Raw genomic sequence first — 14,925 nt, 5'->3', positions numbered from 1 at the left:
TTATGCAAAAGAGATCAAAAGGTGGAGGGGCGTGGGGGGGTGGGGGGTGCTCAGTGATGAGCTGATAATTATATTGAATTGGTACAGCAGGATCAAGGTGTCCAATGGCCTACCCCTGCTCCGAACTTTTATGTTTCTGTATGTTTACCACAAAATCTCTCCCAGAGGGTGAGACAAAGAATCTGATGAAATTATACAGGATTGAGTATTTTTTTAATCTTTAAAAGCTTATTTGATTGAATATCTGTTTGTTTTAAAGTGGATTTAAACAATATGTCTAAGTTGAAAGTAGAATAGTTAAGATATTACTATCTTCAATATTCCGTCATACAGCTTTTAGAATTATGCAATTGAGAATTAATTTTCACAATAAATATTCAGAAGCAAGTATAAAAGTGAGTAAAAGGACTCATTTAAATCTTCACAGGAACACATCTAGATCATCATATCTCAGATTCTTAAATTAGGATTCTAAGTGTTGATAAATGCTAAACTTAAAGAAAAAGTTATTTCTGCTTTTATTAACCTGCAGGTATATTCTACCCGGAGATAATTTAGCCACCTTTGCAAACGACAATTCATTACAAGAATGAGTACATAGCTTGTAAAGTTAAATAAATTCTTTCAATGACTTAACATTTCTCTTAGTTGAGGTTTTAAGCTGACAATATGTTTGACTGGGTAGGTTTACCTTGCTATGAATTATTAGGAGTAGAATCATGGGCAAAATGTGTTATTCAAACAAATAAAGACAATCCTTCATGAAAAACAATCACAGACACTTTAAAAGATTGACCTCATTCATGAAAGAAATTGAAAGAACTATACAAATCTTTGAAAATGATGTTCATAGCCCTCTCAGTGAACATTTTGGCCTCCCATCCACTGTAGTATGGATCTCAAATTAAAATAAAGCATAATGAACATGAAATGTTCAATGATTCAGAAAATAAAAACCAAAACTCATCTTACTTTCCAATAATTGGTCCCCTTTACCTTAGGTATTCTCAAACATTGCCTGTTGCTTCCTATCACCACTTCTACAAAGCTTTTCTCCTTCTTTTATTGCACCTACTTTATAGAATCAAAAAGATATTCAGCATGAAAACACCATCTTTATACAGGGCAGCTAAATTCTGACACAAGAAGCAAATTTAACCTTTTCAAACACAGTTTAACTTTGCATTCATTGCCCAATAGCTAGAAGCTGCAAGCCCTTGTTGCAAAGCCTAGCTATTCACAACTTTTTAATGTGTACTTACATTCCCTAGATATGACAGTGCAAAGTCTGTTGTATGAGGTAATATTTCTGAAATACTTAATACAAAAGTTGTATTAAGCTCTATTCAATCTGATATTATCATAGTTTGTGAGTGGAGAATCAGGCAGTCTTGCTTAAGATCTTGACGGGATCAGAAGTAACATACCTTGCTACTAATGTCTTAGTTGTTACTACACGGGGTAAACACTCCTGCTTCATTTAAGCTAGCAACACCATGAGAAAAGATTTAACCCTGTGCAGAAAGCTGTGATAATTCAAGAGGCCAAGAACTATTTAAAGTCAAAATTAAAACTTTATTTCTTAAAGTATAACAGAGAATAATTAACTAACAAATATTCACAACTCCTTCCTTGAACCTGCCTTTTACTTTCCCTTCTACCATACTGGTCCAATAAAAATCCCAATTAAGATTTACAAAACAAAATTTTTTATCGCAAAGCCAGGCAGCTTTCAGTTTTCTCTGTATTCCTGTCTTCTTTTCTTCTTCTTGGGGATTCTACTTCACAGGTTACTGATGGATAAAGGCACCTTTTAAGAGAGTCATAGTTTGGGCAGTCTTTACATGCTGATGCCTTAGCAGTTCTCCTACCAACTGTTCAATTTTCCCCGGTCTTATACCTCCAAAGCATCGAATTGTGTCATTGGCTTTTAAGATTGTCAATATACTAAATTCAAACTTGATTGGAATTTGGCATTTTTCAGGGTATAATTTAAAGTGATTGGTCTAATTCAAATCTGTTTGCCGTTTCCAGGCAACCCAGCTAATCTAGCTTTTGACCAAGTATTACATTGTTACCTTATTGAGAACATTTGGTGCTGTGTCAGGTAGTTCTGCTAGCTTCTAACTCTCTGGAAGGTACAGGACACCCTCATCTTCATAACATAGTAATTCAATCAAATGAATCGATGTAACTTCTATTCATTGCTATCATGCAATTAACTATCTTTTATTATGTTGGACAGAAGCCTCTGCTTGTTAAGATTTATTTGTGGTCCATACTGATAATTTGCCAAGCCCTTAGTAATCTCATGGCCGAATCGATAAGGTATTTGACTTCAACATGGTTCAGGATGTTATAGGAAAATTGAAGGAAAGGCAAGGAGGAACAGATACCCCAAGTGGTAAGTCATTGATTTAGTGGGAATACAACAAGAGTAAAATATGCTACAGCATGAACAGGAAATAGAGCAGCTGGAAATGGAATTCCTAAATAGCAGTAAAAGAAAGACAGAGAACATATCAGAGGAAGGGGAAAAGAATAAGAAAGAGAGAAAGAATAAGAAATGAGAAAAACCCACTTATAATCAAAGGCCAGTGAGGAATGTTTCAATATGCACTCTCTGTAGCAAGCTTTTGAGGAAAAGAATATAAAGGAATTCCTTATGGCATTTAAAAAGGTAGCAAAACAAGCAAAGTAGCCAAAGGAAAACCAGAGAGTGCTCACATAAAGCAGGTAAGCAGGTAAAGCTCATGAAGTTTATGTATCATTTTTAGAAAAGGTTACAATGCAGTAAAAATTACTATTTTGGGTACATCTGAATCAGTGCCTGAGGCTCTCAGACAAACATTTTGAAATGGAGAAAGGAGCCTGGATAGACTCTCACCGAATTTAAAAGGTAAAGCAAAGTAATTTTAACTGTTTGATACAGGCTTTAGGAGTAAGTGTCATATTTGTAGCTCTCAGGGAAACTATTCTTGGAGGAATTTAAAAACTCACTTCCTCCAGTAACTTGAACTCCCATTTAAAAAGGAGTGTAGCAGCTATGCAAGGAACAGAGGGAGGTGACAATTATGAGCTGATCCAAAAAATCTTCTCTTTCTATCACCGCATAAAACCGAAAAGGCTGAAAGGTAGAAGAACGAAAGGGAAGACAAGTAGCCAGTATACTAAAGGGACAGCTGAGAATTCCCCATTAACGCCTCCTCCAATGGAAAGAGAGATGCCAATGGTGAAGGTGGAAATTGAACACCTAAGTGTTTCCATTGTAATAAAGCGAGACACCTTTAACTTTGGAATGTTGGAAGTTTATGTGAAGAATTAACGGGGACCTTTTGAGGTTTGTCAGGGTGATGCTGGAAAGGGAGGTCAGAGGAAAACACAGAGATCAATCTGGAGCTTGAACTATGACTGTGCGACAAAAGGTAAATGCTGCTGAACGTGTGGAAGAGGTGAACCAGGTAGATGAAAAGCAAGGAATTTTTGTTGTGAGGGGAGATAATCCCTTATTATGCAAATAATACAGCTAAACCTATAATTACATTAAGGGATATTGTAGCTACTCTGGCTGGAAAAAGACATCGTTTTCTCCAAAATCACACTGCAAGCCAAACTTTAATAAATAGAATTAATGGAGAGTACATACCCATTTCATACCAGAGTGCATTGAGAATATGACTTGAGATCTGGAAAAGTGACAGTTGGTGTTGTTCAGAAATTATCTCTGGATGGGGTTGATTCACTCTGAGCTAATGATTTGGCAGAAACAAAAGGTACAGCTTCACTCATAATCGCATCCTGTCTGAGTGAGATCAAAGAAATGGAACAAAGACACTGACAAGTTTCAGGTATTTTTGCATCACGTGTGGTGACTCAGGCAGGGTCTAAGTAAAGTCCATCATGAGGGGTTAAAGTGATTCCACGGGGAGATATTAGGTTAGCCAAGACTTCCCTTAAATGTTGATAATCCAAAAGAAATGATTGTTAGGTTTTTGATTGTTAATTGATTCTCAGGTAACAATTCTGGAGTTAAATAATTTACCATAACCATCCCACATTGGAGCTGAGGTTATCAAAATTCTACAATGTTCTTATGAAAGATGGGATTTGATGAGGAAATCATTCCGCAGCAAAGAGTAGACAGGTGATTCAAATATATATCACAGAAATATTGTGGGTAACACATGAAATTCCTATAGCAGGATGTGTAGGGTTATAGAAAACTCAAGCATTTATAAATTGACATTTTTATTGACCAGGTGTTCATGAGGGCATTGTGCAATTTTGTGACATGTGTCAAGTAGTGGGAAAACCTCAAAGTTCATTCAAAGTAGCATCTTCCATACCCACAGCAGAGGTAAGAACTCTGTTATTGAACTGCAAGACCTCTCCCAGTGTACACTCAATATTAGACCACAGAGCTGCTCAGTCTCATGAAAGAGAGACTGATAGTGCATAATTTGAGAGTCACCACATCTCAGGTGACAGTTGAAGGGTGAGGTTGAGACGTTGAGACTTGCATGATAATTTCAGTTGATATGGAAATTAAACTGCACTGCAGGTGTTATTGCATCATACACCAGCCATCCAGCTTTCTGAGTTAAGTGATCCCACTATTATGGATATGATGACACGCTTCCCAAAAGCTACTCAATAAGGGGAATCAGAGCTAAAATAGTAGTGGAATAATTAACTCCATTACTCGTCATGGGCTACCAATAAAAATACAGTCAGACAAGATTCCAATTTTCTGTCCAAAGTTTTTCAAGACATCATAAGTCCACAGTATGTCACTCACAAATAAAGGGAACCTTTGACAGATACCATCAGATGCTCAAGACAACAACTAAAGCATGTTATCAGGAATATCCCCAAAATTGGGGCAATGTTTTGGATTTTCTATTATTTATCACCTGAACTTGCAAAATGAATCTTTTTGGTTTAAACACTTGATTTAATTCATGACAATTAATTTATCATGAGATTAAGGGTCTATGAAATTGATCAGGAAAGGTTTATAGGACACAAACCTGGATCCTTGATGTTGGATCGCAGGTCTGTGTCCTTACGGAGGCTGATGGGAATCTGGAAAGTTGCACAGAACCATTTCAAACATTCCCAGGTAAAGTTGAGGGAATAGACAGGCAAGGAAGTAAAATTTGGATATTACATACATTACCTTTACAGCAAGAACCTCTGAAAGATAATAAAGAAGATCAGTAAAGTGAATGATCTGAAGATACCCTTCGTCATAGAAAGAAGAATCAGTTGTGTTGTATTTTGGTGACTTAATTAACACCTTGGGATGACATGATGGCTGAGTGGTTGGGATTGCTGCCTACCAGTGCCAGGGACCCAGGTTTGATTCCAGCCTCTGGCAAGTGTCTGTGTGGAGTTTGGATATTCTTGCCGTGTCTGTGTGGGTTTCCTCTGGGTGCTCCAGTTTCCTCTCAGAGTACAGAGATGTGCAGGTTGGGTGGATTGACCATGCCACATTACTCATAGTGTCTATGGATGTGCAGCCTAGGTGACGTAGCAGTGGGAAATGTCGGGTTAGAAAGGGGGGATGGGTCTGGGTGGGATACTGTTCAGAGAGTAGATATCGGCTGAATGGTCTGCTTCCACCCTGTCGGGATTCTATGATTTACAGTCATGGTGGAGTAGTGAGGTGTTATTAGTAGCACATTTTCTCCACTCCCCCCAGATCCACCATCATAATCAAATAAATCCTGAATCGCATGAATAAAACACCAGATTTAAATCTTTTGCACCATCAGAGCATGTCTTTTCAATGTGTGAAAGTTGAAAAGCTTCCAATGTTCTGGGAGGTCATTTGCAGTCAGGACTGTGTGAGGAAGCTAGAGGTCAGTGAAATCTGGAACACATCAAGAAGGTAACATGAGATTGATCACCCAGTATCAAGTGGAGCTCAGGCCCTGGAATACTAATAAACAGGGGTCACAGATATACACTGACATACCTTAAATACAGCCTTTAACTGTTAACCCATTGAAGCCCTTAAAAACATAAATAATGTAAACATATCTCAGGAACAAGTGTTTTTTTTGTCTGCACTTTCCCTTTACTTATATCATACCTGCATGATTTTACAACATTACACATTAGTATTGCAATATTTTTCACCAATTCATGGTGAATTAAAGTTCATTACCTTCCAAATGTTTTAAGTGATTTACAACTGCTACTCAATCTATAGCAATACACCTTCAACAGTACAGTTTTATGTTGATAACACATTTCATAAATTTCCACTCACCTTAATACACAAGTGTAGAATCCGTTATCCTGTAACTCTGCTGAATGGAACCAAATGGAATCCTCTTCCTTACTCATTCTGCGCCCAGCGAATATAATTGGCTCTTCGGAATCTCCTTGTCCGTTATTTTTATACCACATTAGGCTGAGCCCTGAATTTTGCGCCATGCTGTAGTTAGTCCTGATATATCCATAGAAGAGTGCACATTTTATACGCACAGGTTCACCTGCCAGCACCATGTATTTCTTGAGATCCACAGACCAGTCAATACAAACGTCAACTGCAATACAGAAATAAAAATGAAAAGAATAATTCATTAGACAGCAGATCATTACTCTCCAAAGCTGACTGCTTTAGAAGCTGTGTGCCTCAATTTAAGATGTCCAAATGGGGAGGTCATGTCTGACAAATCTGGTAGTTTTCATTGAGGAGGTAACCAGCAAGTTAGACGAAGGGGAGCCAGTGAATGTGATCTATTTGCATTTGAAGAAGGCCTTTGACAAAGTTCACACAGGAGGCTGCAAAATAAGATAAGAGCCCATGGTATTTGGGGCAAGGTACTGGCATGGATAGAGGATTGGCTGACTAGCAGAACATAGAGAGTGAGGAGAAAAGAGTCATTTTCAGGATGGCAGCCAGTGGCTAGTGGAGTTTCGCCGAGATCCGTGTTGGGACCGCAATTATTCAAGTAACACCTTAACGATCTGGAGGAAGGGACTGAGGGCATTGTTGCTCAGTTTGCAGATGATGTAAAGATAGATGGAGGAACAAGCAATGTTGAGAAGTGGGGAGGCTGCAGAAGAGCTTGGAACAGGCTGGGCGAGTGGGTTAAGAAGTGACAGATGGAATATACTGTGGGAAAGTGTGAGTTCATGCATTTTGGTAGAAACTATAGCAGTGCAGGAACTCTGAAGCAGAAAGGCATTTGGGAGCTCTAATTCAGGAGTATCTTTAGGTTAATATGGTGGTTAAGATGGCAAATGAAGTGGTAGCATTCATTTCAAAAGGGCTAGAATATAAGGGCAGCAATGTACTGCTGAGGCTGCATAAGGCTCTGGTCAGACAGCGTTTGGGATATTGTTAGCAGTTTTGGACCTAAGGAGGTTGTGCTGGGATGGGAAGGGGTCTTGAGGACATTTACAAGAGTGATCCCAGGGATGAAGGGCTCGTCATATGAGGAGCGCTTGAGGACTCTGGATCTGCACGTGATATTTAGAAGGATGTGGGGTACTCATTGAAACTTAAAAAATACTAAAAACCTGGATAGAGTCATAGAGATATTACAGCACGGACAGCGTATATGGAGAAGATGTTTCTACTCATAGGAGAGACAAGGATCCATGGGCACAGCCTCAGTGTGAAGAGACAATGAGATGAGAAGGAATTTCTCTAGCCAGAGGGTAGTGAATCTGTGGAACTCAGAGCTGCAGAGGGCTGTGGAGGCCATGCTACTGAGTGTATTTAATACAGAGATTGGTTTTTGATTGTTAGGGGGATATAAGGCTCCAGGGAGAGGACAGAAGAATGGATTGAATATTTTTATAGTATTGTAATGGATTTGTAAACTTTGATAAGACCATCATTTTTTGGATGAAAGTTGACTTTTTTTTGCATTTAAGCACATGGTAGTATAATAATTGCAATCATATAACGACTGAACATTCACAGAACATTTTGTTAGACACCACACGGAAGAATATAGCAAACTTTGTAAATTCGATTGTTATTTTTTCAAGGATTTGATCAATGAAGAGAATACTTATTCCAACTATCTTACAGTTCTATGACCAGAAGTAAGATGAAATCACAGATGAATTTTTCACAAAAAGTTTAACTATTTCATCCAACATTTTCTGATCATCATCAATTTCTATAAACAGTTGGGAAAACGGAACAGGACAAAGTTTGTGATTGCCCAGATGCGAGCTATAAATTCATACTTTGAAGGCGGGCAGCATGGTGGCTCACACACCAGACACCCAGGTTCGATTTCAGCCTCGGGGGACTGTCTGTGTGGAGTTTGCACGTTCTCCCGGTGTCTCTGTTGGTTTCCTCCAGGTGCTCCAGATTCTTCCCACAGTCCGAAGATGTGCAGGTTAGGTGGATTGACTATGCTAAATTGCCCATAGTGTCCAGGGATATGCAGTAACGCTGGATTAGCCTTGGGAAATGAAAAGTTTTGGGCATGTGGGTCTGGGTGGGATGCTCTTCGGAGGGTTGGTGCAAACTTAATGGGCCGAATGGCCTTTTTCTGCACCATAGGAATTTTATGATCCTTGTAAGAAGTGGACTGCCTCTGATGTCAGTATCTAGATTATAGTGGTGCTGGAAAAGCACAGCAGGTCAGGCAGTATCAGAGGAGCAGGAAAATCCGACGTTTCGGGCAAAAGCCCTTCATCAGAATCATTCCATAAGTACTGTTTGCTACATTCCACATGAGATCTGACTAGTGCTTTGTATAGATTTTGGCAAGACCTCCCTATATTAATACTCCACTTCCTTTGGCTTACAGTCCATTTCCTTTTACCTACTACCTGTTTTAGCTTTCATTTTAAAGGTGCAATCTGAAAAGACTACACCTGGGATAGGAACTAATGAAAGTCAGAGAGGAATCAAGTATGAGAACACAAGACTGAAATGGCAACAAGAAAAGTGATCAGCAAAGGAATCAAAGGCCAGAATCAAACAATGCCACAGCAAAGTATAGTGGGAATGGACAAGAAACATGAAAAAGACAACCCTTAAGGCTTTGTGCCTAAACACATGGAGCATTTGAAATAAAGTGAATGAACTAATTGTGAAAATTGATGTAAATGAATATGATATAGTTGGGATTACAGAGATATGGCTGCAGGGTGACCAGGGATGGGCTCTGGGGCATTCAGTAATTCCGAAGGACAGACAAAAAGGAGAAGCTGGTGGAGTTGCATTACTGATTAAAAGAAAATATAAACACAATAGTGAGGCAAAGTTTTAGCTCAGACAATGTAGAATCTGTGGGTAGAATTGAGACATACCAAGGGGCAAAAAAACAGTAGTGGAAACCATATATAGACCTTCAAACTATAATGATATTATGAAAGGCATTCAGTAGGAAAGCAGGGATGCATACAGTGAAAAAACATAGGTAATCATTGGTGACTTTAGTCTGCATATAGATTGGGAAACTCAAAGCAATCACAATTCTGTAGAGGAGAAATTCCCACATTGTGTGTGGGATGGTTTTCTGGACCGACATGTTGAGACACCAATCCGAGAACAGGCTATTTTAGACTGGGCATTATGCAATGAGAATGGAATCATTATTAGTGGAATTGTGAGAGACTCCTTTGAGAATGAGTGACCTTAATAGGAGAACATTTTTCATCAAGATGGAGATTGAGGTCATTGATTCTGAGACTAGGGTACTGAATCTTAACAAGAAAACTATAATGGTATGAGGCTTGGATTGGGAAATGCGACTAAATGGAATGACAGTCAATTAGCAATGGCAAACTTTCAAAGGGCAAACAATTATTTGTTCTTGTCAGGTGTAAGAGTGCAAAGAGAACAATGGCTAAACCATGATTTACGATGGATGTTAGAGATAGTATTAGAGGTTTAAAAAGAGGCAAATAAATTGTTAAGATAAAAATCAACAGACCTGAGGATTAGAAACAGTTTAAAAGTCAGCAAAGAAGGATCAAAGGATTGATTAGGGGGGGAAATAGAGTATGAGAGTAAGATTATAGAGAACATTAAAAACTGACTGTAAAAGCTTCTATGGCTATGGAAAGAAAAATAAATTGAAAACTAATGTAGGTCACTTAATCTAGGGTAATTTATCATGGGGAACAAAGAAATAGCTGATGAACTAAATTCACAGTTTGCTCTATCTTCACAAAAGAAGATATGAATAACATAACAGAAATGATGGAGAACACCAGATTTAGTGAGAGGGATGAACTGAAGCAAACCTTTATAAGTAGAGAAATGGTTTTGGAGAAATTGATGGGATTAAAGGCTAATAAATCCCCAGGGCATGGTAATCTAGATCCCAGATTACTTCAAGAAGTTGCCTTCGAAATAACCGATGCATTCATGTAATTTTCCAAGATTCTTTAAACTCCCGGAACAGTTAATGCAGATTGGAGGGTAGCTAATGTAACTACTAGAAAAGAGAGGTCGAGAGAAAACAGGGAATTATAGACCACTGAGTCTTACACTGGCGGGGGGGGCGGAAATCAGAAAGTAATATCAAGGTTTTTACATCAGATCACTGAGAAAACAGTGATAGAATCAAATACAATCTGCAGAATTTACAGAAGGGAAATCGTGCTTGACAAATCGACTGGAAGTGTTGATTAGGGGATTGAGTCCATATGGTTTATTGAGAATTTAAGAAAGGTTTTCGACAAAGTTCCATGGAAGAGATTAATGTGTAAAACTAAAGCAAATGGGACTGTAGTATATTGAGATAGATAGAAAATTGGTTAGCTGATAGGAAACCAAGTGGAAGAAGAAATGGGTCTTTCTCTAAGTGGCAGGCAATGACTAGTCTGGTACGACAGGAATTGGTACAAGATTCCAGTTATTCACAATGTATGTTGATGATTTAGATGAGGGATGTAATATTTCGAAAATTATAGAGTTGGGTGGAAGGGTGAGTTGTGAGGAGGATGCAGAGATGCTGCAGAATAATTTGGACAGGCTGATTGAGTGGGCAAATGGATAGCAGATGCAGTATAATGTGATGAATGAGAGAGTATCCACAGTGGGAGCAAAAAATAGGATGGCAGATTACTATTTGACCGACTGTAAATTGAGAGAAGGGAATGTACGATGAGACCTGTGTGTCTCTGTGCACCAGTTGCTGAAAGTAAGTGCATAGGTTTCCATCAGCAATAAGGAAGGCAAACTGCATTTGTGAGTGGATTCAAGTATAGGAACAAAGGTGTTATAAGTTCATAAGATATAGAAGCAGAATTGGGCCATTTGGTCCATCAAGCCTGCTCCGCCATTTGATATGCTCCTCACCTCCATTTCCTACCTTCCTTCCATATCCCTTAATTGTATGAACAATTAAAAACCTGCCTAACCCCTCCTCTAACTTACTCACTGTCCCAGCATGCACTGCACTTTGGGCTAGCAAATTGCACAGATTCACAACCCTTTGGAGAACTCTGTTTCAAATTTGCTTCCCCTTATCTTAAGACTATAGTCTCTTGTCGGATAGTGCCTGACAAGAGGAATCATCCGCTCCACGTCTTATCCTTGCCATGGCTTAGAGCAATATACAGGGCATTGCGGAGGTCGCAACTGGAATATTGTGTGCGGTTTTGATCTCCTTTATCTCAGGAAGGATGTTCTGACTGTGCAGAGAGTGCAGCTGAGATTTGCCTGACTGGGATGGCTGGACTGACGTATGAAGAGAAACTGGACTGGTTCAGATCATATTCAGTGGAGTTCAGAAGAGGGGCGGTGGATAGAACCACATAGAAATCTATAAAATTCTAACAGGATGAGACCAGTTAGACACAGGAAGGATTTTCTCCAGAATGAAGAACCACAGTCATAGATTTTAAGCATAAGAAGTACACATTTTATGACTGAGATGAAGAGAAATTTCTTCACCCAGACAGTGGCAAACTTGTGGAATGCACTACCCCACAAAGTGGCTAACTTCAAAACATTAGGTTTTCAAGAAGGAATTAGATGTAGTGCTTTTGGTTAAAGGGATCAAGTGATATGAGGAAAGGTTGGATTAGGTATTGAGCTTGATGACAGCCATGATTATAATGAATGACAGAAGAGGCTTGAGGGGAATGGCTGACTCATGTTCCTACCTTCTATGTTTCGATGGAAAGGAGGAAGGCTTCACTACAACTGTGCAAGGCACTCAGTAAAAAGTGACTGGAATACAGTGAACAGTCTCGGGAAATACCTATTGTCATTGGAAGCTAAGAAAAGCAGGTTCACTCGGATGTTAACAAGTATGGAGGCACTGTCTAATGAGAACATGTTCAATAGATTGCGCCTGCACTCACCAGAATTAGAAGATTGAGGGGGTCATCTTACTAAAACAGATTTTGAATTAACTTGACAGGGTAGATGCAGAAAGAGGGTTTGTTTTCTTGCCTTTGTATAACTTAATTCACAATATCAAGGATTCTACTTGTTCCTTAACAGCCCTCGCCACTTAACCTGCCACCATCAAAGATTTGAGTCTGTCCCAGTGCCGCTGTTAAAATGTGATGATTTAGTTTATACTGCAGTAGCTCCATCAAAAATGTATCAATCTTTTCACAAACCCTTGCCATTAAATTTCTCCTCATGCTTCTGTCCTTTTCACCAAAATACCTGAACTCTTTTCACCAATACACCAATTACCTTTCCAAGTAATGTGTCCTCTGCAAATTTTTGAAATTATGTCCTACATATGTAAGGTCAAGTTCCACATTAAAATGAACAGTCCTTTTCATACCATCCCCTTGGGAACAACACTTGACTCCAGGTTGAAACATAATTGCTCACTGTTAAATACTACGCCTTGTCTCTTAGTCAATTCTGCAACCACGTTGTCATTGTCCCTTTACTCCCATGGGTTTTAAATATTTTCATGAAAATAATCAGTGTTTAATATGAAACACAGGACTACAAAGCTTTGCAATGATTTACACTTGGCTTATTTTCAAATGAGAATTATGTTATAAATATTATTCAAAGAGAACAATGTCATAAAGCCATTGAACAGTAAAATCATTGAGTCCGCTCTGTCAATTGTTGCATGTAAGGTGCAACATTTAGAATTGGCATGCCATTGAGAAACACAATCAATGTATGTGCTGTATACTGTAGCTACCTTTAAAAGTCAGGGTGTAGGAACATGTAAGAGACACAGGTATTCTGAACATCTTAAAAAAAAAACAGGCTGACGTACTACTGCATCATATGCAAACACAATTACAAAAATTAGGTGGTACGGTGGCTCAGTGGTTAGCACTGCTGTCTCACAGCGTCAGGCATCTGGGTTTAATTGCACCCTCGGGTGACTGCCTGTACGGAGTTTACACTTTCTTCCAGTGTCTGTGGGAGTTTCCTCCGGGTGCTCCAGTTTTTCCCCACAGTCCAAAGATGTTCAGGTTGGGTGGATTGGCTATACTGAATTACCCATGGTGTCCAGGCAGGTGCCAATTAAGCGGGTTAGCTATGGGAAATACAGGGTTATAGGCAGGGGCTGGGTCTGGGTGGGATGCTCTTCAGAGGTTCAGTGTGGACTTGATGAGCTGAGTGGCCTGATTCCACGCTGCAGGGATTCTATGATGAAATAGAGTGAAATAGAAAATCACATTATTAACTTCAGCTGCTTCCCTTTCCATTGTTATTTCTCTCTTCTATAAGCAATGTTGTTTGTATCATTTGTTGAGACTAGTCATGTGGCTCGCTGTAACTCCTCTAGCACTGGGATATACAGCTCTTGTAAAACATAAGGGAGGATAAACACCCACATCAGTCTTCCCACAAGATTTAAGGGAGACAAGGACCACATGAACTACTGATATACTGTGTTTTCCTTTTCACAGTTAGTGTAGGTACAGAAACTGCAATTTCTGGCTCGGAGATTGTAATACAAATAGGCAAAGTCAATGTGTATTTGTGATTAATGTATGCGAGAGAGGAAGACATTTAGGGTTTCAGCTCATAGGTTAAGGTGAGTGTCTCCTTCTATTTAGTCAGTCCCCTGCTGAAGTAAATATTCTGTGGTAAACATTATCTTGTCAACATGTTACAATTGGATATAACTTTGGTTAGGACACATTTCGAAGACTGCCTACAGTTCTGGTCACCACATTAACAAAAGGATGTGGATGCTTTGGAAAGGGTACAGAGGAGGTTCACCAGGATGTTGCCTGGTACAGAGGTGCTAGCTATGAAGACAGGTTGATGAGATTAGGATTATTTTCATTAGAAAGACAGAGGTTGAGGGGAAGACCTGATTGAGGTTTACAAAGACATGAGAGGTATAGACAGGGTGGATCGCAAGAAGCTTTTTCCCAGAGCGGGGAACTCAATTACTAGGGGTCACAGGTTCAATGTGAGAGGGGAAAAGTTTAAGGGAGATATGTGTGGAAAGTTCTTTACCCAGATGGTTCTGGGTGCCTGGAATGCGTTGTCAGAGGAGGTGGAAGAGGCGGGCACGATAGTGCCATTTAAGACAGATACATGAATGGGCAGGAAGCAGAACAATCAGACCCTTAGAAAATAGTCAACAGGTTTAGATAGAGGATCTGAATCTGCGCAGGCTGGGAGGACCGAAGGGCTTGTTCCAGTGCTGGAATTTTCTTTGTTCTTTGTTGTGATGATGCTGCTCCTTTAACAAGGTTAGGTTGCCCTTGGGATTTTTTCAGAGGGTTCATAAAAACAGAGGGTCCATTTTGTCTGTGTTTATCGACTTGACGGAGCTTTTAAGTTAAAAAAACCGTCACTTGTACAATGAAAGGGGAGTGGCCAGTTCTCCCAGCTCAGCTTTCTCAGGTTTGGTTTGGTGTCAGCAAGCAGTCAGTCAATCAGTTTTGAGGCTACTGGTCAAAGAAACAGCTCCGTGGAAGAAGGTGTTCCAGGCCGATCTCTCTGTCATCTCTCTTTCGTAAGACACTGTGTTAGATTTT

The 14,925-nt window shown here is 39.4% G+C and overlaps 1 protein-coding gene across 1 annotated transcript in view; it reads right to left on the bottom strand.

Annotated features, from left to right (window-relative positions):
* Positions 1–13,430, bottom strand: part of il1rapl2 (interleukin 1 receptor accessory protein-like 2) — a 496,025-nt gene extending 482,595 nt beyond the window's left edge. Inside the window, exons 1-2 of the mRNA XM_060832313.1 lie at positions 13,427–13,430; positions 6,278–6,557 (exon numbers count right to left, since the gene is read on the bottom strand). Coding sequence (XP_060688296.1) covers positions 6,278–6,557; positions 13,427–13,430 — 284 coding nt within the window. The remainder of the gene's footprint in view (positions 1–6,277; positions 6,558–13,426) is intronic.
* Positions 13,431–14,925: the final 1,495 nt, after the last annotated feature.

The sequence above is a fragment of the Hemiscyllium ocellatum genome, chromosome 11 (assembly GCF_020745735.1).
Source record: "Hemiscyllium ocellatum isolate sHemOce1 chromosome 11, sHemOce1.pat.X.cur, whole genome shotgun sequence".
Classification (NCBI taxonomy): Eukaryota; Metazoa; Chordata; class Chondrichthyes; order Orectolobiformes; family Hemiscylliidae; genus Hemiscyllium; species Hemiscyllium ocellatum.
Note: the sequence above shows the minus strand (reverse complement) of the source record. Positions and strands in the feature narration are given on the sequence as shown.